Source organism: Spinacia oleracea, chromosome 6, assembly GCF_020520425.1.
Source record: "Spinacia oleracea cultivar Varoflay chromosome 6, BTI_SOV_V1, whole genome shotgun sequence".
Lineage (NCBI taxonomy): Eukaryota > Viridiplantae > Streptophyta > Magnoliopsida > Caryophyllales > Amaranthaceae > Spinacia > Spinacia oleracea.
In genome coordinates, this window is record NC_079492.1 from 60784276 (window position 1) to 60809304 (window position 25029).

Below are 25029 nucleotides of genomic sequence, written 5' to 3' on the forward strand. Positions count from 1 at the left end.
GTGTAAACTCAAACTGTTGCTTGTATTCGGAAACAAAGAGGGAGTTGGCATGTACTATGGAGTCACATCGGTTTTTTTTGGAAGCAACTCTATTTATTACTCCGTAGAATGTAATAAATAATACAAGTAATCCATAACTGTTACACATTCCTAATTAGCCCCATCCAAAGGCGGTGAGAATTGAGCACCCTATAAAACCAAGAAAACATCTTTACTCATCAAGAACAACAACAAAAATGGCGTCATCAGAATCCATGGACGACAAGGCATTTTCAGAGAGAGTCAAGAAAACGTTCGGATCCCTCTTCGCAACTCTAGAACCCTCCCCAAAATCTCTCTCAAACCCACTTTGGTCGCTCACAGATTCCCAGGTTGAGAAGAAAGAGTGGCGCCGTGACATCGACACTTCTAGAGATTCCAACCCTTGTTCTTCCTCCTTCGACGATTTTCTCTCTCATGCCCGCAAAAACTCCCGTAAAAACCTAAGTAATTATCGCAAAGAGCTCAAGGATGACGGTATCGAAGGTCTCGACGATGTGGATGACGAAGAAGAAGAAGATGAAGAAGAAGAAGAAGAAGCTGAGAAGGTTGATTTAAATGATTGGGATGTCAAAGGTTCTATCGGTTTGGATTCTACTCTAGATAATGAGGTAATTTGATTTTTAGGGTTAATTATGATTTTAGGGTTTATGTTTAATTGAATTGAATTGGGATAGAGTGTGGGTTTGATTGATTTTAACTGAACGTTTATTGAATTTTGATTTTCAATGTTCACATTTCACACACTTGGATTTTTGAATTTGTTTTTTGCTTGTTTAATGTGGAATGATGAGTTTAGGGTTCACATTTGATTTTATTGAATCGGAGGAGATTGTGGTTTTGCTAGGATTTTAGTGAACGATTGTTGAATTTGCATTTTCAATGTTTATTTCATATCTAGGCCTACCCAATTGGATTTTAGCTATGTTTTTATGTGGAGGAATACTTTGAAACATTGGAAGATATGAGGGAGTTGGTGTTCAGAAATTCAATTTATATCAGTTCATTCAGTCAACAATGGATTTAACAGTTAACACTACCTAGGGCGAAGGAGGTGTTAGGACTTGGGAGGAAGGGGGTGCTGTCAATGGTGAATATGCTGTTAGAGTATAAGGTTCTCCTGTGCTGAGTTCTGAGGAAAATAGTGTGATAAACAGTGAATGTTCTCATTTTGTTTTCGGTTAGGTAACCCGAAATTGGCAGCAATTTTTTCTAGGAGTTTCTTTTGCCTAGAGCTGTACCTTAGTTTTATGCCTAGTGCCTCAGTGGTTGTAGTAAATGATAGAGATGAATTACGGAGTATATTGAAAGTAATTTTTCTTCTTGGGGTTACTCACATTGTTGCTGCTTTTTTTGGCTGCTTTTAAGAAAAACCTGGACAAATTATGTCAACTTGTCAAGAATAACTTGGTTTACTTATATATGCTGGTCTAATCACTTGTAGGTTATTGAATTCGCAGGCTGAAGAAGATACTTTTGACAAAGTTGCCTTAGGAAGGGAGAATGCCGGTGATCGGTTGTATATGGGGGACGTTACTGGTAGCCATGATTCACATTTCGGCGTTCTCGATGAACTTCCTGGTGCTGTTGGGATTCTTAGGGGAAAGGATCCTCGTGCTAATCGCCAGGCTGCAAGGATTAGATTGAAAGAAGACGATGCAGAAGCTGCAGCTGCACAGGCTGAACATAAACCTGAGCAGTCTCCTTCAACCGCTGATAGAGATTCTGCTATGTCAACTGAAGGTGTTGTTGGCAAGTTATTGAAACCTATATTAAAAAGAAAGGAGTGTGAATCAACGTCAAAGCCGGCAAAACGTGTCAGGTTTGACCCTGTTTGTCTAAGCAATGACAAGGCAGCTGGTGAAGTTCCAAGTAATATGACATGGGAGAAAACTATTACCGAAGTTATTGGGTCTGAGTCGAATAAGAGTGCTTCTCGGGTCCCGGATTATATTCAAAATCCTTCCAAATATACATGCTATACTCTTGATTCCACTGATGAAATGGGCAGTAAGTCAAACACGGGTGCTTATTTGGAGTTTGTTGAGATGATGAAGGCAAAGAACGTGATGTCAGAACCTGACTCAGATGTTTCTACTGATCTTCCAAAATCAGTAACCTTTATTCCGAAGAAAAAGTCAGATACTACGAAAGGTGGCTTTAGTGAAGCGAGTCAAGAGAAAGGAGGTGATACAAAGTGTCCTCCCACGCAATCAACCTTTCTTGATGTGGTAGCTGAGGAGCAGGAGACGGAAGTTGGTGACATGGAAGTTGATGAACCTGAAAGCGCTGAAACAAGTGCCGGGTCTGATAGAGGCATCATGTTTAAGAAGCAGGGACGTCAGTATCGAAAGCCCCAGGGAGATGAGACTACCTAGATGGTATGTTTGGTAGTGTACTCCTGTACTATTGCTAGCCTTTTGCACAACTGTACTTTGTGGCGAGCATGGGCTCATTTGTGGTAACTTCCAAGTTCCAACAAGTTTATGAAAAGCAAAGCTGTTGGTGGATTCTGCTACTTGCAATCTTGCATTGTCTCGAGATAATTTGTAAGTTTAACTACTCCACTTAATATTAAGTTCTGTTTCCCTGATTTGTTTGTGAAATGTTGGATAGATGGCTATGCTTATGCTTGCTAGAACTTGATTTGCTTGACGGGGAGCAATGTTTTGTTTTGTTGTTGTACGTAGTATTTCTTATCTAAAATTGTTCCAAGATTCACCCCTTCGATCTGATAGGGAGGCATTATACATTATACCTGAGTTTCCCACCCTAGTTGGTACCTCCCCTGCAATAGAAGGCTAATCTATGTGGATGCTGTATGCTGAACGTTTGAGCTTTGATTATCTGATACAATGACAGTATAGTCATTATGATCTGTATCTCTACTCGCCTTTTCCAATATGTTACCCCGTAATGGATAGTTATGCACTTATGCTTATGGCTAATAACGTGGATTATATAGTGAAGCAAAGCAAAGTTGTAGTTAATGGCATTTTTACTCTAAACTTGTAAACTTTTATCTGCCTTTCTGAATCCTTTTGACAAGTGATATTTGCATGCTATTTACATTTTTGAAAGCTAGAATATTGTCAGGTACTTTCCAAGATGGAACAAAAACAATGACGCATAACAAAATATACATACATACACCCTCTTGATTAAATTATGTACCTTTATCAACATTCAACACCTAGTTAAATCAATCTTCATCTTCTCCGAAGAACAATTTTTCCTTGAGCATCTTCACGCATAATTGACAAAACCTCATCTGGTGGAGCATGTCTCCAAATACGAGGATTTTCCAGTTGCTGGCCAATTTCGGCAAACTTATCAGCAACTCGATTGCCCTCTCTATAGATATGAGTCATAGTACAGTTGTTAATCTCAGGTATGATTGTGTTTATATGACTAACATACCTTTGAGCTTCCAATGACTTCATAGTACCTCTCTTAACAATGATGTTTACCAAAGCCTTGGCGTCTCCCTCAAGCCACACATCACTCCACCCATTCTCCAATATAATCTCGAGCCCTCGAAGGAGGGCTGCAAGTTCTGCAATGGTGCTATCTGTATTTTCAATTGATTCTGCATACCCAAGCAAGAACTTAGCATTATGGTCTCGGAAAACTCCTCCGATGCTTGCTTTTCTCTTTTTGCCCATAGAAGACCCATCAAAGTTTAGTTTTGTCCACCCTAACTTAGGTTTCTTCCATTCGACGGGTATAGGTTCCTTATGCAGGTTTCTGACTAGTAATAATCTAGCTGATGATGATGGGTTTTGAGTAATTACTCTATGGCACATTAAGAATCTTGTCATGGATGTCAACATATTAACAAATTATATACAAATTCGAATTTTGATAATTCAACGGTAAAATATATGCAGAGTATATGATAAATAAAGAAATTAAAAGAGAACACTATTTACAAGAGAAAAGAAGGTTTATATACATTGATGCCAGAGAAACTTAGAAGGCAGCAATGGAAGATAGAAAGAAGGGGGAGAAGTAGGAAGAGATAGTCTTGAAGACATTAACAGGAAGCTAAAAAATGAGGATTATATTTTAAGGGATAAAAGTTCCTTAGGTGAAACGTATAGAACAGTTGTTGTAGTTCAGGATCAAAGCAAAGAATATTCAAGGTTTGAATTTAATTAAATATAAAAAGTTCTTAATTTTATTAACCAAATACTTATTAATTAATTCATGAAGGAATGTACAATTTAAGACGACACATTGTAAGAGGTGCCGTGAAAAATGAGTTTACATGAACTTGCCGTTTTTGTACACTAACAAAAACGCATTCATGAATTGGGTTTTTGCTTCCAATTACATGAGTTTGCTAACCTTGAATTTTCAGCTGCAAGAGGGGATCCGCTATATTACTTGGTTTAAGTTGCTACGACCTACAATAACCGACTATTGAGTACGGAATACTCGAGAAAAAGCGGCAATACCGGGTAGTGGTTCTTAACAACTAGTCCTACCCTGACCACTACTCGATTTGTTGATTGTATATTCAGCAGACCTGGTTATTGGACGGGTCGGGACGGGTTATTAGCGGGTCGGGTTATTTGCGGGTCATATAAAAATACATGCGGGTCAGGGTCGGATCAAGGTCATAAGGGTCAGGGTCGGGTTAGGGTCATAGCCAAAAGTTAATAGGGTCTATAGCGGGTCATGGTCATACCCACAAGTTCCAGTTGTAACTTCTCCTCCAACAAGTTGCTAGTCTCTGTGACAAAAAATGTAATCTCACTAAATGTATTTCAAAGCAAATATCTACTACGGAGTACATATTTTAGGTACTTTGAAATCATTATAATTACACATCGAATGAATTGAAAAGTTCATATACTTCGCAGCTCAGTAGATTAGTTAAAAATATGGACCACAATAAAAAAGCGTTTCAAGCAGGCAGCTGTAGCTGATGGGAAGGAGGAAGTCCAAATAAATATCAGGTATGTATTTGCTAAAACATATCACAACCAAATAAAAATATAAAAGATTATTTGCGGGTCATTTTTTAAAAGTCATCATTTGAAAAAGTCACTTTTGTTTAGATTGATTTTTTATAACGATAAATTTGAAAAGTAGGTCTAGGCAGGTCTTGATCATTAAGTGTACTTAGAATCGATTCGAAACTAAGCGAAATTAATCAACATAAATCGAACCCTTAACTTAAATTAGAATCATTATTAACCATGATTCGTAAGTCGAATGAGTAACCGTATTCTAGAATCATTTACCATATAGCACTTGTAATTGCAACGATTAACTTAAATTGAATCCTAAACCCTAGAAACCCTAATGACTAACTTAGAAACACTTAACCTAAGCCTAATGAGCTAAACCCTAAACCCTAAGCCTAATTCATAAGTCGATTCATAAGTCGAATCATTATCTTAATTCAAATGATTAATCATGAATCTTATGTCGAATCATAAATCGAATCATTAAATCGAATCGTTAAATCGAATCATCATTAACCATTAATCCTAGTTCATTGTGGAATTGATTCGTGAATCATTCACCTTATTTCACTCTTAATTTGAATCATTAACTCCAATTCATCGTAGAATCTAATCATGAATCATAATTCATCCTATGATCGAATCATTAACCACTATTTTACTCTTAATTATAATTATTAACCCTAATTTCACTCTAAATACAAATTATTAACCATATTCCACTATTTATATTTACCATTTTCCAAAATGGTATTCAAATTGTTAAAAATGGTATTAATATTTCAAAAATGGTATTAAAATTTTCAAAATAGTATTCATTGTTATAAAACACGGTTGCTATACGTAACCTTCAATTACTTTGGCGCACCCCTGTAAAAAACCAGAAATACCCTTTTTAATTCTTTGGTTTCTGTATGAAATAGTTAACTATATTTTGTTCCATCTGTATGAAATAGTTAACTCTATTTTGTTCAATCTGTACGAAATAGTTAGTTCCACTATGTTCAATCTATACGAAATAGCTAATTCTGTTTTGTTCAATCTGTACAAAATGGAAGTGTATATTTCATATACGTTACATGAAGTGACTCGAAAAAAACAGAAAAAAACGGATATTACCTCAATTTCAAGGTCTTCCAATTCAAAAAAAATCGTCCATGCCAATCCAAATACGTATTCTAATTTTATCACATACACGTTACACTAAAAAAAATTCAAGTTTACGTGAATAAAAATAATAGGGGAAAAGGTTGAGAGAAAACAATAAAAGTGGGGGTTAGGTTTTTTTTTTTCCAGAATGAAACAAATGAAAGAAAAAAGGGTTGCGTTAAGTAAAATCATGCTGCATTTAGCAACTCAATTTTGAGAAATGGTAGTAATCAATCTTAAATGGTATTCATATTTCCAAAATGGTAGTAATTTACTCTAAAATGATATTCATTGTGCAATAATGGTATTAATTTTGGTATTCATGTTGGATTTGATACTAAAATTATTATGTTAGATTGATTTGTGTCAATTATTTTTGTCAATGATTTTTGTTTGATTGAATTTAGATTGATTTTATACATTGCATTGGACTATAGATTGATTTGATGTTGATTTGTATCATAATTGTTGTGTGTCGCTATTCGACGCCTTCGTTCGCTAAAAACGCCCGCGTATTTTACTTGAAATGACGGTTGTACCCTTATAAAATTCTAAATAGTAATAATAATAATAATAATAATAATAATAATAATTTATAACAGTAATAATATAACAATAATAATAAAAATAATAAGAAATAATAATAATAATACTAATAATAATAATAATAATAATAATAATAATAATTCATTCGATCATGTGCGTTTAGGGCTCTTCCACGTCGATTTACCGGCGTTGTTGTGGTGGTGTCCAGCGACGGTTGTCAAGTATCAGGCGGGCAGGCGGTATTGTTTAGTCGGCGGTTACGGGTGGTGTTTTGCCGGCGGTTACAGGCGGTTACAGGCGGGTGATAGCAGGCTGTTTAAGGTAAAGACGGGATTTCGGCGACGGTTGTCAAGTATCAGACGGTTGTCAAGTATCAGACGGTGGTGTCCGGCGGTTACGGGTGGTGTTTTGTCGGTGGTTTCAGTTTCAACGGGTGATAGCGGGCTGTTTAGGGTAACGACGGGAATTCGCAGGCTTTGTCCAGTTCATTTCAAGTTTCGGCGGTCAGTTTCTTCTCCGGCAAGTGCGTTCAGTTTCCTGCAATTCGAGAGTGTTTGGGGTTCAGTTCCTGGCAATTCGGGAGTCCGTTTCAGGTTCTTGCATTTAGTTTGGTCAGATTATGCGTTGTTGTTGTGCGGTTGTTTTGGAGTTTGGTGTTTGATTGCGTTCGTGTGCTGGGAAGCTTGAGTTGCTGCTCTTTGGTGTTGGAATTGTTTGTGTGTGTTGAGGTTATCAAGTGTGCGCTTGGTGTTGGTATTGTTGGTGTGTGTTGAGGTTATCAAGTGTGCTGTTGAAGTGCTTTGATATGGCGGCTTCCGTAGAGAAGTTTCATTGCCCTTTTGTGGGTCTTAGCGGGTGCCAGGATGGAGGTGGGCGTGGTTTGGTGAGGAGTTCTCTGATCACTCACTTACGTGATCGTCATTGTTGCACTGGTGTGCGGGATGTAACCCGTCATTCCCTTACTACCAATTTGCAGGTTTTTACTACGGCTGAGGTGACCTTTCGTCGTATGGGAATTTGGCTATGTGGAGATTGTTTCAAGACGCATACTCATCGTATTAGGTGTCGCCATGGCAGTGGTTCTGGTACGGTTTTTGTGGACCCACCTGATTCTGGGGATGGTACTATTCGTTTTACTCTCTACGGTATTCAAAAACCACAAGCTCCTGCTTCCGAGCTGTCTACTTCTGTTGCGCCTCGAGAACATCATTTTTCTTTTGATGTTGCTCTTCTAAACACTTTATGGTCCAAGCGGCTGCGTTCTGTGAAATCCATCCCTCCCAAATGTCGTTTGGGTTTTTCGCGAGTTCTGAAAGGGGCGCTTGATAAGGTGATTTGCAGACCAGATGGCATCGCTTGTTGGGTTCAGTTGCTCGTGTTACCTCTTTGTGTCCTCAAGACTTTTTCTCCACGAAGTAATCGTGAGTGTTCCTCCGGTGTTAGGCGGCGACAACAGGAAGAGAGTATCACCTCTGCTATTCGTTCTTGGGGTGTGCCTGGTGGTTCTGAGCAACTTGTCATAGACACATTGGCTAGTGTGTCTCCCCCTCTATTGGATGTTGACGGCGACCATGATTTGGCGGAGCGTAATATTAAGCAATGCAAGAGAAAGATTTCTGACGGTCACTACACTGCTGCCGTTAGGGTTCTTTCTTCCTCAGGTCTTGCCCCTTACAATGATGCTATTCTTGCAGATTTGCAAGCAAAGCACCCTTCTGTCCCGGTCCCTACCTTACCGGATATCCCTGTTGATCATCACCTTATTGCTTCCTCCGCTGTTGTTTTGGAGCAGATTATGGGCTTTCCGCGTGGTACTTCGTGCGGTAGAGATGGCTTGCGTGCTCAACACCTTTTGGATTGCTTGGGTGGTGCTGCTGTAGCTGTTTCTGATGAGTTGGTGGATGCTATCACTCAGGTTGTTAATCTCTTTCTTGTTGGAAAGTGTCCTGCTGAGCTTGGAGGATACATTGCTAGTGCTCCTCTTACGCCACTTATTAAGCCTGGTGGGGATATTCGGCCTATTGCCGTGGGCACTATTTGGAGGCGCCTTGTTTCTAAGGTCGGGGCAGCTTTGATTGGTCCGCGTTTAGGAAACTACTTTGGAGGTCTTCAGTTTGGAGTTGGGGTTCCAGCAGGTGGTGAGGCCATTCTCCATGCTGTCAATCGGTTGGTTGAGGCTCGTGGGGCTGATGTTGGCCTCTCTATGTTATTGGTGGATTTTCGGAATGCGTTCAATTTAGTTGATCGTTCGGCTTTGTTGCGTGAGGTACGGCTATATTGTCCTGCTCTTTCGCGTTGGGTTGAATTCTGCTACTCTTCTCCAGCGCGGCTGTATTATGGAGAGCATACCTTGTGGTCTTGTCAGGGTGTGCAGCAAGGGGATCCTCTTGGCCCTTTGCTTTTTTCTCTGGTTCTACATCCATTGGTGTGTCGAATCAGAGACTCATTTGATCTATCTCTTCAGGCTTGGTACTTGGACGATGGCACTATCGTTGGTGACACTTTGGTGGTTGGACAGGTCTTGGAGTTGATTTTGGAGGAGGGTCCTCATTTAGGTCTCCATGTTAATGTTGAGAAGACGGAGGTTTTCTGGCCTTCGGAGGACCCCCGCAGTCGTCTAGAGGGTGTCTTTCCTACGGATATTGCTCGTCCTGCGCTTGGTGTTAAGTTGCTTGGTGGCCCAGTCAGTACGGATTCCTCTTTTTGTAAGGAGTTGGTTTCGCAGCGTGTGTCGAAGGCTGTTGTGTTGATGGATGCTGTAGCCAAGCTTAATCCCCAGTGTGAGTTGTTGCTTCTTCGTGCGTGTACTGGAGTTTCTAAACTCTACTTTGCTATGCGCACTTGTCCGCCTCATCTTTTCGAAGCGGCCCAATTATCCTTTGATGTGGCTCTGCGGGCTTCTTTAGAGCGCATCGTGACTGCTTCGGGACCTGGGTTCGGTGACTGGCAATGGCGCCTTTCCACCTTGCCTTATTCTTATGGAGGATTGGGTGTTTATTCAGCTGGTGATGTTCGGCATTATGCTTTTCTTGCATCCCGTTTGCAGTCTTCTGGTTTGCAGGATTCGCTTCTTCGGCTTTCAGGTGTTGATGGTCCGGGACCGGCCTTTGACGATGCTCTTGGTCTTTTCAATAGGACCGTGGAGACCGACCTTATGCGTAGCCCTAGTGAGATCGCTGCCCCCAGACTCATGAAGAAATTGGCAGACATATATTTCACGAAGGTTACTGCTGAGGCGGAATCCGCCTACTCCTTATCTTCGCGTCTTGTTGCCCTATGGAAATCACAGCAGGGGGATCACTCCTCGGCTTGGTTGCGGGCAGTCCCCATCTCGGGGTTAGGCCAGACTATGAACGGTAAGACTTATCGTTCGGTTCTTTGCTATCGGTTGGGTATTCCGTTGTTCTCTTATTCGACGCCGTGTTCTGCTTGCTCTCGGGTTTTCGACGGGGACATTTATGGGGATCATGCCGTGTCTTGTGCTGGGATTGTGGGTATCAAACATCGACATAATGTTGTTCGTGATACCCTTTTGGATATTTGCTATCGGTCGGGGATTTCTGCTCGCAAGGAGGTTGATGTTGGGCTGACTAGTGAGAGTGATGGAGCTCTTCGTCCTGCAGATATACTGCTTTACTCATGGGATGTCGGTCTGGATGTGTGTGTTGACTTGACTGGGTCTTCCCCTATGACGCAATCTGGGTTGTCAGGCTTCGTTCCGGGTCGGGTTGTGGCGGTTGCAGCGCAGCGGAAGCAGGATAAGTATGGGGCACGTTGTAGGGCTTTGGGTTACGGTTTCTTTCCTTTTTCCTTCTCTTCTTTTGGGGAATTAGAGAAAGGGGCTGTTTCTTTGCTGAAGCGGGTCCAGACGTACTCCAGGGCTCAAGACATTGGGGCACGGGCAGCTGCCCACATTTTCAGCAGGATCGGGTTCGCCATAGCTAGAGGAGTGGGGGCCCAGATTGTATCTCGGCTCCCCTCCAACTTCTTGTAGTTCATTTGATCTTTGTAGCTTGTTAAGCTTGTAACGTTTTGGTGTTTTCCCATAATAATAATAATAATAATAATAATAAGATTAAGGGGTCGATTAGGGGAATTGGGGAATTAGGGGCGATTAGGGTCGTGCTCAATGGGTGATTAGGGGGGTCCAGGCCGGCGATCCGACAGTGATCGGCGAGGGTTGTTTCCGTGGCCGAGGGCTGCTTTGGTTAATTCAAGTGAGGAACGTAGCAGGGATATTGAGGAGCAGCAACATTCAGGAGCGATATTCGGGATTAGCGTGGGTGTTTGTTGCGCCTATTGCCGCTTGAAATTAGTGGCTGGTAGCCATGGTGTGCCGGCAGCAAATGGTGGTAACGACCACGGCTCAGCCGCGCCAGATCTGCGACTGAGCCATGGTCGTTTCCGCCATTTGCTGGCGGCAAACCATGGTTACCAACTGCTAAGTTTGAGCGGCAATAATATTCTTTTTTTTTTAAATGTTAAGGTAAGCATCATCAACATCAGAGGCAATCAACAATGCTGTTTAATTTTTTTACTCCGTAAGATTTATGATGAAGAAGATGCTGCTTAATCTCTTGAACTTGATGATGATGATGCTGCTACTTAATTTGTTTATCAATTTTGAACTAGATGATGATGATGATTATTTTGTTTATCAATTTTGCTTCCACTTACTAAATACTGATTATGAGTGGCGAGATATTTTTATTCTTAGGAAAATTTGGTAATATTAATCCAACCTTTTGCCGATTTTCTTTTATTAAGCCCACCTACGACATATTTTTTAATAATCCCACCTTTACCACCCAACGTCTTTTATTGGGCCCAACACGTCATAAACCTATTGTCGGCGGTAATATATCCCTACGTGGAAGTACTCTCTCTAGATGTATTCAGTCATCATCATCAATTCATCACCATCTCGATGATTTTTTCACCAGTTATCGGTCACTTAAGCCCAATAAAAGTCGTTGGGTAGTAAAGGTGGGATTATTAAAAAATATGTCGTAGGTGGGATTAATAAAAGAAAACCGGCCAAAGGTTGGATTAATATTACCAAATTTTCCTTATTCTTATTAGTAATCTTGTTATTTTTTCATTTTCATTACCGATTCGTACTATTGTTATTTTTTTTAATTATTATTATTATTATTATTATTATTATTATTATTATTATTATTATTATTATTATTATAAGAAAACACCAAAACGTTACATGCTTAACAAGCTACAAAGATCAAGTGGACTACAAGAAGTTGGAGGGGTGCCGAGATACAATCTGGGCCCCCACTCCTCTAGCTATGGCGAACCCGATCCTGCTGAAAATGTGGGCAGCAGCCCGCGCCCCAATGTCTTGAGCCCTGGAGTACGCCTGGACCCGCTTCAGCAAAGAAACTGCCCCTTTCTCTAATTCCCCAAAAGAAGAGAAGGAAAAAGGAAAGAAACCGTAACCCAAAGCCCTACAACGTGCCGCATACTTATCCAGCTTCCGCTGCGCTGCAACCGCCACAACCCGACCCGGAACGAAGCCTGACAACCCAGATTGCTTCATAGGAGAAGACCCAGTCAAGTCAACACACACATCTAGACCGCCATCCCATGAATAAAGCAATATATCTGCAGGACGAAGAGCTCCATCACCCTCACTAGTCAGCCCAACATCAACCTCCTTGCGAGCAGAAATCCCCGACCGATAGCAAATATCCAAAAGGGTATCACGAACAACATTATGCCGATGTTTGATACCCACGATCCCAGCACAAGACACGGCATGATCCCCATAAATGTCCCCATCAAAAACCCGAGAGCAAGCAGAACACGACGCCGAATCAGAGAACAAAGGAATACCCAACCGATAGCAAAGAACCGAACGATAAGCCTTACCGTTCATAGTCTGGCCCAAACCTGAGATGGGGACTGCCCGCAACCAAGCTGAGGAGTGATCCCCCTGCTGTGATTTCCATAAGGCAACATGACGTGAAGATAAGGAGTAGGCGGATACCGCATCATCCGTAACCTTCGTGAAATATATGTCTGCCAATTTCTTCATGAGTGTGGGGGCAGCGATCTCACTAGGGCTACTCATAAGGTCGGTATCCACGGTCCTATTGAAAAGACCAAGAGCATCATCAAAGGCCGGTCCCCGACCATCAACACCTGAAAGCCGAAGAAGCGAATCCTGCAAACCAGAAGACTGCAAACGGGATGCAAGAAAAGCATAATACCGAACATCACCAGCTGAATAAACACCCAATCCTCCATAAGAATAAGGCAAGGTGGCAAGACGCCATTGCCAGTCACCGAACCCAGGTCTCGAAGCAGTCACGATACGCTCTAAAGAAGCCCGAAGAGCCACATCAAAGGATAATTGGGCCGCTTCGAAAAGATGAGGCGGACACGTGCGCATAGCAAAGTAGAGTTTAGAGACTCCAGTACACGCACGAAGAAGCAACAACTCACACTGGGGATCATTAAGCTTAGTCACATCATCCATCAACACAACAGTCTTCGACACACGCTGCGAAACCAACTCCTTACAAAAAGAGGAATCCGTACTGACTGGACCACCAAGCAACTTAACACCAAGCGCTGGACGAGCAATATCCGAAGGAAAGACACCCTCCAGACGACTACGTGGGTCCTCCGAGGGCCAGAAAACCTCTGTCTTCTCAACATTAAAATGGAGACCTAAATGAGGACCCTCTTCCAAAATCAACTCCAAGACCTTTCCAACCACCAAAGTATCACCAACGATAGTGCCATCGTCCAAGTACCAAGCCTGAAGAGATAGATCAAAAGAGTCTCTGATTCGACACACCAGTGGATGTAGAACCAGAGAGAAAAGCAAAGGGCCGAGGGGATCCCCTTGCTGCACACCTTGACAAGACCACAAGGTGTGCTCCCCATAGTACAGCCGCGCTGGAGAAGAGTAGCAGAATTCAACCCAACGCGAAAGAGCAGGACAGTGCAGCCGAACCTCACGCAACAAAGCCGATCGATCAACTAAATTGAACGCATTCCGAAAATCCACCAATAACATAGAGAGGCCAACATCAGCCCCACGAGCCTCAACCAAACGATTGACAGCATGGAGAATAGCCTCACCACCAGCTGGAACCCCAACACCAAACTGAAGCCCTCCGAAGTAGTTTCCTAAACGCGGACCAATCAAAACAGCCCCGACCTTAGAAACAAGGCGCCTCCAAACAGTGCCCACAGCAATAGGCCGAATACCACCACCAGGCTTAACAAGCGGCGTAAGAGGAGCACTAGCAATATATCCTCCAAGCTCACCAGGACACTTTCCAGCAAGAAAGAGATTAACTACCTGAGTAATAGCATCCACCAACTCATCAGAAACAGCTACAGCAGCACCACCCAAGCAATCCAAAAGGTGTTGAGCACGCAAGCCATCTCTACCGCACGAAGTACCCCGCGGAAAGCCCCTAATCTGCTCCAACACAACAGCGGATGAAGCAGTAAGGTGATGATCAACAGGGATATCCGGTAAGGTAGGGACCGGAAAGGAAGGGTGTTTTTCTTGCAAATCAGCCAGAGTAGCACCACAGTAAGGAGCAAGGCCAGAGGACGAAAGAACTATAACATCAGTAGTGTAGTGACCGTCAGAAATCTTTCTCTTGCATTGCTTAATATTACGCTCCGCCAAATCATGGTATTCGTCAACATCCAATGGAGACACGCTAGCCAATGTGTCGATGACAAGCTGCTCAAAACCACCAGGCTCACCCCAAGAACGAATAGCAGAGGTGATACTCTCTTCCTGTCGCCGCCGCCTAACACCAGAGGAACACTCGCGATTACTTCGCGGAGAAAAAGTCGAGAGCACACAAAGAGGCAACACAAGCAACTGAACCCAACAAGCAATGTCATCTGGTCTGCAAATCACCTTATCAAGCGCCCCTTTTAGAACTCGCGAAAAACCCAAACGACATTTGGGAGGGATGGATTTCACAGAACGCAATCGCTTAGACAATAAAGTGTCTAGAAGAGCAACATCAAAAGAAAAATGATGTTCTCGAGGCGCATCAGAAGAAGACAGCTCGGCAGTAGGAGCTTGAGGCTTTTGAATACCGTAGAGAATAAAACGAATAATACCATCCCCAGAATTAGGTGGGTCCACAAAAACAGTACTAGAACCACTGCCATGTCGACACCTAGTACGATGAGTATGCGTCTTGAAACAATCTCCACACAGCCAAATTCCCATACGACGAAAAGTCACCTCAGCCGTAGAAAAAACCTGCAAATTGGTAGTAAGGGAATGACGGGTTACATCCCGCACACCAGAGCAACAATGACGATCCCGTAAGTGAGTGATCAGAGAACTCCTTACCATACCACGCCCACCTCCATCCTGACACCCGCTAAGACCCACAAAAGGGCAATGAAACTTCTCCACGGAAGCCGCCATATCAAAGCACTTCAACCAAAAAGTAACACCAACGTACCCACTACCAACCACAACGATCACTCGCCGGAAAACCGAACAACAACTGCCGAGACAAGCTAACCAAAACTACCAAAGCTGACTGACACACCCAACACCAACACCGACGAAGTTGAACTTGTACACCCACAAACCACCAAAACAGAACCACCAAAGCTGAACTCCCAAAGCTGAACTCGTACACCCACAAACCACCAAAATGAACTCACCAAACACCAATCTGACCACACAAAACGCTTCCAAAACAACCCACAATAACAACGAACACCAAACTGAAATACCAAACTGACCACAAGAAACACCAACCTGAACCCACGAATTGCAGTAGCGTCGAACCAGCTAGCCGTCGTACCTGATCAATCACCAAAACACACACGAATGGACGGACAAACGAACTCACACAACCTGATCGACACACTGCGGGAAACTGCTGATATGAAAAACCAACACCCACTCGCCGGAAACTGGACGTAACACAAACTGGAACCCGAAATGCCGTCCTAGACCACCGGAAAACGCCTGAGAATGTTGTCGTGAACTGATCAATTACTCGCCTGAAAAGACTACGAAACTGCCCACTTTGCCAGTGAACCGACGCTGCCACAACAACACCAAAGACGCACCACCACCCACGCTTGAAATTCACCTGAAAACTGCACCCAAAACCCTGGGAATCGCCTAAAAGCTGCACCCAAAACACCCTACGAACAACACCGAAACCTCCTGCAAACTGCCCTAAAACAACCTACAAACTGCCCGGAAACCGCCGGCGAACCTCTTGCAACCTTCGCCGCCGTGATAGCTACCGGACCTTTGACGTGGAGCCTACGATCCCGACAACCCTAATCCCCCCTAATCGCCCCTTTTGAGAGAGAACAACCGTATTATTATTATTATTATTATTATTATTATTATTATTATTATTATTGTTGGAGGGGTTAAATATCAAAAGGGCAAAATTGTATTTTTCTACACTAAATGCGGACGTTTTTAGGAAAACGCAGACGTCATTTAAAAATCCCCTAATTGTTTCCAACACTTGTATTGGACTATACTTTGTAGCTGGACTGAACCTGGTCAAAAATCAAACTTTGGGCCCTATAATTTGAACATAAAATTGCGCAAAATAAGCCTGGAAAATTCATCATACACCAAAAAAAGCCGGAAATATTCATCATACAAGCCTGGAATATTCATCAACCAAGCCTAAAATATTCATCATACACAAATAATACAAACCGACTTCGACCCAATACCATTTATCATGTTAAAGTACACTACTACTATATACCAAAATACAAATCAATTCTAGCAAATAATATAGTTATCCTAATCCAACCATCAAAGTGTTCACTGCTTGAGGCAACCCACAATTAACAAATAATAAAAGTATTATAAATCAAGATCACAACTTAAAAAATTACCCCAAACCAATTTAAGGCAACCCACAACTACCCCACCTTGTCCTCACTACTTGAGCAGCATGGCATCAAGCATGGCATAATTGATGTCATTGTATTCCGACAACACGTCTTCAAGAATTAGCGTCATTCTTGCTTTCACCAAATCAACCTACATTAATCAGGCAAAATGTTAGTCCTAGGTTTGCACTCGCTACCAATTGGACATATAACCTACTACTGACTTGATGTTAAGAAACTTACCACTGCAAACTGTGACACGAACCTCGGCGCACATGCCTTCATGCAGCCTAACATCGTAACCCCACACGACCTACTACAAAACATATTTAAGTCAAACTAATAATACACGTACAAGAACGATTAAGAATAAAAATATAAACCACATATATACTCACTGGTCCGTAGTGCCTACTATCTCGATGGTCTCAGTAGGCCAAGCACTCATTGTCCCTAACACATATCCCCCAACATTTACCTCCAGCATGGTGTCCACTGTATTTACCTGATACGAGTATACCGATATTCAATGCACAAAACAGATCATACAAAGTATTGAAAGAAATATAACCACATTTATGGAACACAGTGCAAGTCCCGAACATTTACCAGATCATTAAGGGTATCAGCATGTTTTTCCACTGGGTTTTTGAACATCGAATCAATCAATCTTATCGCCTTCACCTTAATGTCAAAACAAACACCCCACAAATGTTGTTTGACCAATACAGGGACAAAAATCCGTACCGTTGCCCTGTTAGTTAAAAAATAACTCCCACACAACTAATTACAGTACACATACACATATATGTAAGCAATATACATACCGTCGACAAAGAAGTAAACATGATGTTTTTCAAAACCTTGCCATACTTGGTGCCTATGATAAAATCGGAGTCTTTGGGTTCCAATACCCTTGACTTTAAACAAAAAAATACAGAATCAGATAATCTAAACCAAAATAAAATCAATAGGATGTAATTTAATTTATCGATAATTTAATTTGGTACACAACCGCAAATTCAGGACAGAGCAATATCCTTTCACTCTTTCCAATAAAATCCTTCTGTCTCCACACCTTAGTGTACAGAGACGATGTCATCCGAACATACCCGGTACTCACAAATTGGTTCATCATCAATGTGTGGTAACAATCCCTTTGATCAGCCACTATTCCATCACAACTAATAAACTCTGGTCCCGGGCTACAAAAAACAATTAATTTACACTTAAAGCTAATCACTAAGTATAAATACAAGTATACTATTTAAAATGAATGTTGTTCCTTGACCGCCAAGATCTGATATACAAGGACACGATTTGCAAAGGCTGTAAGTCTGTGAGGTTGCGAAGACAAGTCATACACAACAGAAGACAAACTGACAGCCGACTTAGTCACTCTCTTGGGCCTAGTCCCAGGACTTTTTTCTTTCTCATTCTCTTTTTCTATCTCTTTTTCTTTCGCATTCTCTTTTTCTTTCTCTACAATTTTCTCCACAATTTTCTCCACAATTTTCTCTTGCTCTTTCTGTATTTGATTTTGTGGTGGTACGGCTGCGACGTTTGATTTCTTTGAAGAACCAGTTGTTGAGTCTAGCAACTCCTCCTCAAAAATTATTTAGCTTGATTCACACACGAAGCTGCCACTTGGCTTATCACCACCCTAACAGGAACTTCCTCCAGAACATCATCATTATTCCTAATCACATCATCGAAACGTCTCTCTGAAACAGCCGTCGCAGCAGTCGAGACACCAGTCGAAACAACGGTCGAAACACCAGCCGATAAACCACCACCAATGTTATAGTGAAACGAACCTGAATCGCACATCGATGTTATTTCCACCGCTTCCTCCTGAACCTCCTCCAAATGAATTTCCGCCACGTGCAAATGAATCAAAGTCAATCGGTGTTCGACCAGAATCAAAGGCAGTAGGTGCTCGAGCAACATCGTAGCCTATCGGTCTTCCAGCAGCATAATAGCCTGCCTCAAATCCTGGAGGTCCTCTATCCACAAATCCCGGTGGACCTAGACCTAGAGCTACATCATCAACAACACCACCCCTGGCATAAACTCTTCCCATACCCCGACCAACACCACCTCTGCCATAATCAACTCTTCTCGTACGCCCACCAACACCACCACCCCCACCAACACCACCAGCAACAACACCAGTAGTAAAACCACCACGAGGATCAACCCAACCATTGCCAACCAACCCACGACTGCCAACCAACCCACCACCCCAACCACTATCATCACCACCACCACCCCTACTATTGGCTACCCATTCCCTCTCGGCAACGGTAGAAACAATCAAACGCTCCAACTTAGGTTTGAATAATTCAAGTACCTGCACAAACAATTGGTGCACCAACACAACTAAGGTTTGCAACTCAGGTTTGCACAAATAATTCAACTAAAAATGGGTGTACTGACCACTACAACTCAGGTTTGCACCACTACAACTCAGGTTTGCACAAAAGTTTCAACTTACCAACACAACCAAACAACAACGATAAAAATACGCTAAACTAACCAACAATAACACACAAATGCAATAACGCAAGCTAAGTAAAATTAGCAAATACTATAACAAGTACGCAAAAAGTGACTACCATACCTGATGCGTCAGTTCTTATACAACGGAACTATCTCTATGCAATTTTCTAAGAGGGAAACCCTGTGTTTCCATCCCTCGTACCAACATCTGTCCATCTTGGAATGAGGTTAAGATCATTCCTGTCCCTGTGCCATTGCCGGTCATCGGCTCATCTACTCCAACATCAATCCTCCGATCAGCTTCCTTATTTGTCAACCCACTGACACTACTTCTAACTTCACCATCAGGACCATACACCACCTTCTTCGACTGCAAACACATAAATAACTCATCAATAACACAACGTAAATAACAAAATATCAATCGACCTTCAATTTGCTATTACCTTGGATCTACCATAGTCGTATCCCATCTCTTGTCTCCTTTGATTGCTTGTTTAACTTGCAGGTTCCCCCAAACCTTCACTCTAGGCAAAGGTTCCACATCAACGGAGGTTCCCGCCAAACGATCAAGGTAAAAAAATCTGTATATTTAATCAAACAAGTATTAGAACTAGAATTTAGTTATATAAAACCACATATTACAAGAAAATAACACAACTACTCTTACCATTAAGGCCACAACACAACCTCCACATCCACCAGCATAACCAAGATCATAAAAACTCTTCAAAAAACCTCAATACGCCCCATGAGCCTGTTACACGTCCACGTGGACCAGTCATACTCTTCTGCCACCCCACCCAAACACACAGCACCCGTTACTTTATGTGACAGGTTGGTGCACATGGATGTAGGGCAAAGTAAGTGGTCCACTACCACAGCCAAGAAAGCATTCCTAAATCCGAGCTTCTCGCCAGGGCTACTTAGAGGTGTAACCCCCCCCCCCCCTGTTGAATCTTTCTTCCCCTCCGCAACTTTGGCTACCTTCGCCAACAACACCATTCCTTTGAAAGATGATCAGCTCCAATACCATACAACTTAAACAACTCAATGGCAGGACCTTCCATTTCTTCATCCTTCCAATCTATTGCCACATGAACATACTTGGTTCCCATTGGAAGCCCAAAAATACTCTGTACATGTTGCGGGGTAAGTCGGAACACATTCCCATCCCCAAACTCAACATACCCGTCAGCATCTACCCTAGTCATCAACCAATAACAAAATCTCCAGTCCAACTTCCCCATCTTCAATTCCACAACCCACTAAAACCCATTTTGACTATTTCTTCTTGTCTTGAAACATCTAGTTTTTTTATTAACTTCACGAACGACTCCACACGACAAATAATTTTAGGGGCCTGCATAACATTACTTATAAATAAAACATTAGTCAGATTATTTATAAATAAAACATTAGTCAGCTTATTTATAAATAAAACATTAGTCAGATTGTCAATCTAAACATTAGCCCAAAAATTTATTATAATAAATCAGACAAATTTAGATACAATCTGACTGATGTTTTATTCATAAGTAAAATAATGTTATGCAGGCCCCTAAAATTATTTTTCGTGTGTAGTTGTACGTGAAGTTAATCAAAAGACTAGATGTTTCAAGACAAGAAGAAGTAGTGAAAATGAGTTTTGATGGGTTGTTGGAATTGAAGATGGGGAAGTTGGACCGGAGATTTTGTTACTGGTTGATGACTAGGGTAGATGCTGAAGGGTATGTTGAGTTTGGGGATGAGAATGTGTACCGATTTACCCCGCAACATGTTCAGAGTGTTTTTGGGCTGCTAATGGGAACCAAGGATGTTCCTGTTCCTGTGGCAATGGATTGAAAGGATGAAGAAATGGCAGGTCCTACCATTGAGTTGTTTAAGTTGTATGGTATTGGAGCTGATCATCCTTCAAAGGATATGGTGTTGTTGGCGAAGGTAGCCAAAGTTGTGGAGGGGAAGAAAGACCAACGTGGGAGGTTACACCTCTAAGTAGCCCTGACGAGAAGCTCGAATTTAGGAATGCTTTCTTGGTTGTGGTAGTGGGCCACTTACTTTGCCCTGCATCCATATACACCAACCTGTTACATTAAGTATTGGGTGATGTGTGTTTGGGTGGGGTGGCAGAAGAGTATGACTGGTGCACGTGGACGTATAACAGGCTCATGGAGCGTGTGGAGGTTTTTTTGAAGTGTTTTTATGATCTTGGTTATGCCGGTGGATGTGGAGTCTGTGTTGTGGCCTTAATGGTAAGAGCAGTTGTGTTATTTTCTTGTCTTATGTGGTTTTATATAACTGCAATTCTAGTTCTAATACTTGTTTGATCAAATATACAGGTTTTTTACCTTGATCGCTTGGCGGGAACCCCCGTTGATGTGGAACCTTTGCCTAGAGTGAAGGTTTGGGGGAACTTGGAAGTGAAACAAGCAATCAAGGGAGACAAGAGAATGGGATGCGACTATGATAGATCCAAGGTAATAGCAAAGTGAAGGTCGTTTGATATTTTGTTATTTACGTTGTGTTATTAATGAGTTATTTATGTGTTTGCAGTCGAAGAAGGTGGTGTATGGTCCTGATGGTGAAGTTAGAAATAGTGTTAGTGGTTGAAAAATAAGGAAGTTGATCGAAGGATTGATGTTGGAGTAGATGAGCCGATAACCGACAATGACACAGGGACAGGAACTGATCTTAACCTCATTCCAAGAGGGACATATGTTGGTATGAGGGATGGAAACACAATGGAAACACAGGGGTTTCCTCTTAGCAAATTTGCATAGAGATAGTTCCGTTGTCCAAGAACTGACGCATCAGGTATGGTAGTCACTTTTTGCGTACTTGTTGTAGTATTTGCTAATTTTACTTAGCTTACGTTATTGCATTTGTGTGTTATTGTTGGTTAGTTTAGCGTATTTTTATCGTTGTTGTTTGGTTGTGTTGGTTAGTTGAAATTTTTATGCAAACCTGAGTTGTAGTGGTGCAAACCTGAGTTGTGTTGAGTAGTGCACCCATTTTTAGTTGAATTATTTGTGCAAACCTTAATTGTGTTGGTGCACCCATTATTTGTGCAGGTACTTAATTGTTCAAACCTGAGTTGGAGCGTTTGATTGTTTCTGCCGTTGCCGAAAGGGAATGGGTAGCCAGTGGTAGTGGTAGGGGTGGTGGTGGTGATGGTAGTGGTTGGGGTGGTGGGTTGGTTGGCAGTCGTGAGTTGGTTGGCAGTGGTTGGGTTGGTCCTCGTGGTGATTCTATTGTTGGTGGTGGTGTTGGTGGGGATACGAGAAGAGTTGATTATGGCAGAGGTGGTGTTGGTCGGGGTATGGGAAGAGTTGACTATGGTAGGGATGGTGTTGTTGATGATGTAGTTCTAGGTCTAGGTCCACCAGGCTTTGTGGATAGAGGACCTCCAGGATTTGAGGTAGGCTATGATGCTGCTGGAGGACCGATAACTACGATGCTGCTCGAGCACCTACTGCCTTTGAATCTGTCGAACACCGATCGACTTTGATTCATTTCCACGTGGTTGAACTCCATTTGGAGGAGGTTCAGGAGGAAGCAGTGTAAATAACATTGGTGTTTACTCAGCAGGCAATTCAGGTTCGTTTCACTATAACATTGGTGGTGGTTTATCGGCTGGTGTTTCGGCCGATGTTTCGGCCGATGTTTCAATTGGTGTCTCGACTGCTGCGGCGGCTGTTTCAGAGGGACGGTTTGATGATGTTATTAGGAATAATGATGATGTTCTGGAGGAAGTTCCTGTTGGGGTGGTGATAAGTCAAGTGGCAGCTTCGTGTGTGAATCAAGCTAAACAATTTTCTGAGGAGGAGTTGCTAGACTCAACAACTGAATCTTCAAAGAAATCGGACGCCGCAACCGTACCACCACAAAATCAAATACAGAAAGAGCAAGAGACAATTGTGGAGAAAATTGTAGAGAATGAGAAAGAAAAAGAAACAAAAAAGAGAATGGGAAAGAAAAAAGTCTCGGGACTGGGCCCAAGAGAATGACCAAGCCGGTTGTCAGTTTGTCTTCTGTTGTGTGTGATTTGTCTTCGCAACCTCACACACTTACAGCCTTTGCAAATCGTGTCCTTGTATTTATCCGATCTTGGCGGTCAAGGAACAACACCAGGTATATATATTTTTATTTTAAATCGTTTACTTCTATTTATACTTAGTGATTAGTTTTAAGTGTAAATGAATTGTTTTTTTTGTAGCCCGGGACCAGAGTTGATTAGTTGTGATGGGATTGTGGCTGATCAAAGGGATTGTTACCACACATTGATGATGAACCAATGTGTGAGTACTGGGTATGTTCGGATGACATCGTCTCTGTACACTAAGGTGTGGAGACAAAAAGATTTCATTGGAAAGAGTGAAAGGATATTGCTCTGTCCTGAATTTGCGGTAAATATTGTGTACCAAATTAAATTATCGATAAATTAAATTACATCCCATTGATTTTATTTTTACATTATCTGATTGTGTTTTTTTGGTTTAAAGTCAAGTGTATTGGAATCCAAAGACTCCAATTTTATCATAGGCACCAAGTATGACAAGGTTTTGAAAAACATCCCGTTTACTTCTCTGTCGACGGTATGTATGTTGCTTACATATATGTGTATGTGTACTGTAATTAGTTGTGTGGGAGTTATTTTTGAACTAACGGGGCAATGGTACAGATTTTGTCCCTGTACTGGTTAAACAACATTGGTGGGGTGTTTGTTTTGACATTAAGGGGAAGACGATAAGATTGATTGATTCGATGTTCAAAAACCCAGTGGAAAAATATGTTGATACCCTTAATGATCTGGTAATGTTCGGGACTTGCATTGTGTTCCATAAATGTGGTTATATTTTTTTCAATAATTTGTATGATCTGTTTTGTGTATTGAATATTGGTATGCTCGTATCAGGTAAATGTAGTGGACACCATGCTGGAGGTAAATGTTGGGGGATATGTGTCAGGGACAATGAGTATTTGGCCTACTGAGATCATCGAGATAGTAGGCACTACAGACCAGTGAGTATATATGTGGTTTATATTTTTATTCTTAATCGTCCTTGTACGTGTATTATTAGTTTGACTTAAATATGTTTTGTAGTAGGTCGTGCGGGATTATGATATTAGGCTGCATGAAGGCATGTGCGCCGAGGTTCGTGTCACAGTTTGCAGTGGTATGTTTCTTAACTTCAAGACAGTAGTAGGTTATAATGTCCAACTAGTAGCGAGTGCAAACCTAGGACTAACATTTTGCCTGATTAATGTAGGTTGATTTGGTGAAAGCAAGAACGACGCTAATACTTGAAGATGTGTTGTCGGAATACAATGACATCAGTTATGCCATGCTTGATGCCATGCTGCCTCAAGTAGTGAGGACTAGGGGTGTGCAGTTTCGGATATCCGAAATTATCGGATCAGGAAATTCTGATCCGAATCCGATCCGATAATTTCGGATATCCGAAATTTTCGGATCGGATATTTCGGATTGTATATCCGAATCCGAAGTGTAAAAATCAAATTAATCGCCTGGATTGTTTTTAATTGTTCCATTTGCTTATTAATTAATTATTATAGAAAAAATAAATAATAATCGATCAAAATAAATAACTCTTTGTATGCAGCTTATGCTAACATTGGGCTGATTATCATTTATCAATCATCATTATTCTTATGCCAACATTCGAGTCTACAATTACTGAGCATTCGAATCAAAAGTAACGAGAATCAAAAACTACCGAGCATCAAAATCAAAAAGAAAACAACATCAAGATTATACTCCATCTAAATTATGTTCACAAAAGTAAGAAAATCAAAACAAGATAAGATTGCAGCACCAAAGGACAAAAGAAAGGGGAATTAATAAATAATAACATATCAACAATTTTACAAACCCGAAATAAAACGAAAATGCATCGAAGTACTT

The 25029-nt window shown here is 41.6% G+C and overlaps 3 protein-coding genes across 3 annotated transcripts; all 3 read left to right on the forward strand.

Moving 5' to 3' along the window:
- Positions 1 to 129: 129 nt before the first annotated feature.
- On the forward strand, positions 130 to 2990 carry LOC110800485 (uncharacterized). Its single transcript, XM_022005788.2, has 2 exons — positions 130 to 650; positions 1500 to 2990. Exons 1-2 carry the CDS (start codon positions 237 to 239, stop codon positions 2415 to 2417), a joined length of 1332 nt encoding a protein of 443 aa, XP_021861480.1. The 5' UTR covers positions 130 to 236; the 3' UTR covers positions 2418 to 2990.
- On the forward strand, positions 2449 to 11901 carry LOC130463978 (uncharacterized). Its single transcript, XM_056833301.1, has 2 exons — positions 2449 to 2588; positions 6874 to 11901. Exon 2 carries the CDS (start codon positions 7516 to 7518, stop codon positions 10702 to 10704), a length of 3189 nt encoding a protein of 1062 aa, XP_056689279.1. The 5' UTR covers positions 2449 to 2588; positions 6874 to 7515; the 3' UTR covers positions 10705 to 11901.
- A 9932-nt stretch (positions 11902 to 21833) lies between these two features.
- LOC130463204 (glycine-rich RNA-binding protein 3, mitochondrial) lies at positions 21834 to 23110 on the forward strand. The gene is made up of 3 exons (XM_056832261.1): positions 21834 to 21917; positions 22204 to 22474; positions 22647 to 23110. The coding sequence occupies exons 1-3, from the start codon at positions 21834 to 21836 to the stop codon at positions 23108 to 23110; spliced, it is 819 nt and encodes a 272-aa protein (XP_056688239.1).
- Positions 23111 to 25029: the final 1919 nt, after the last annotated feature.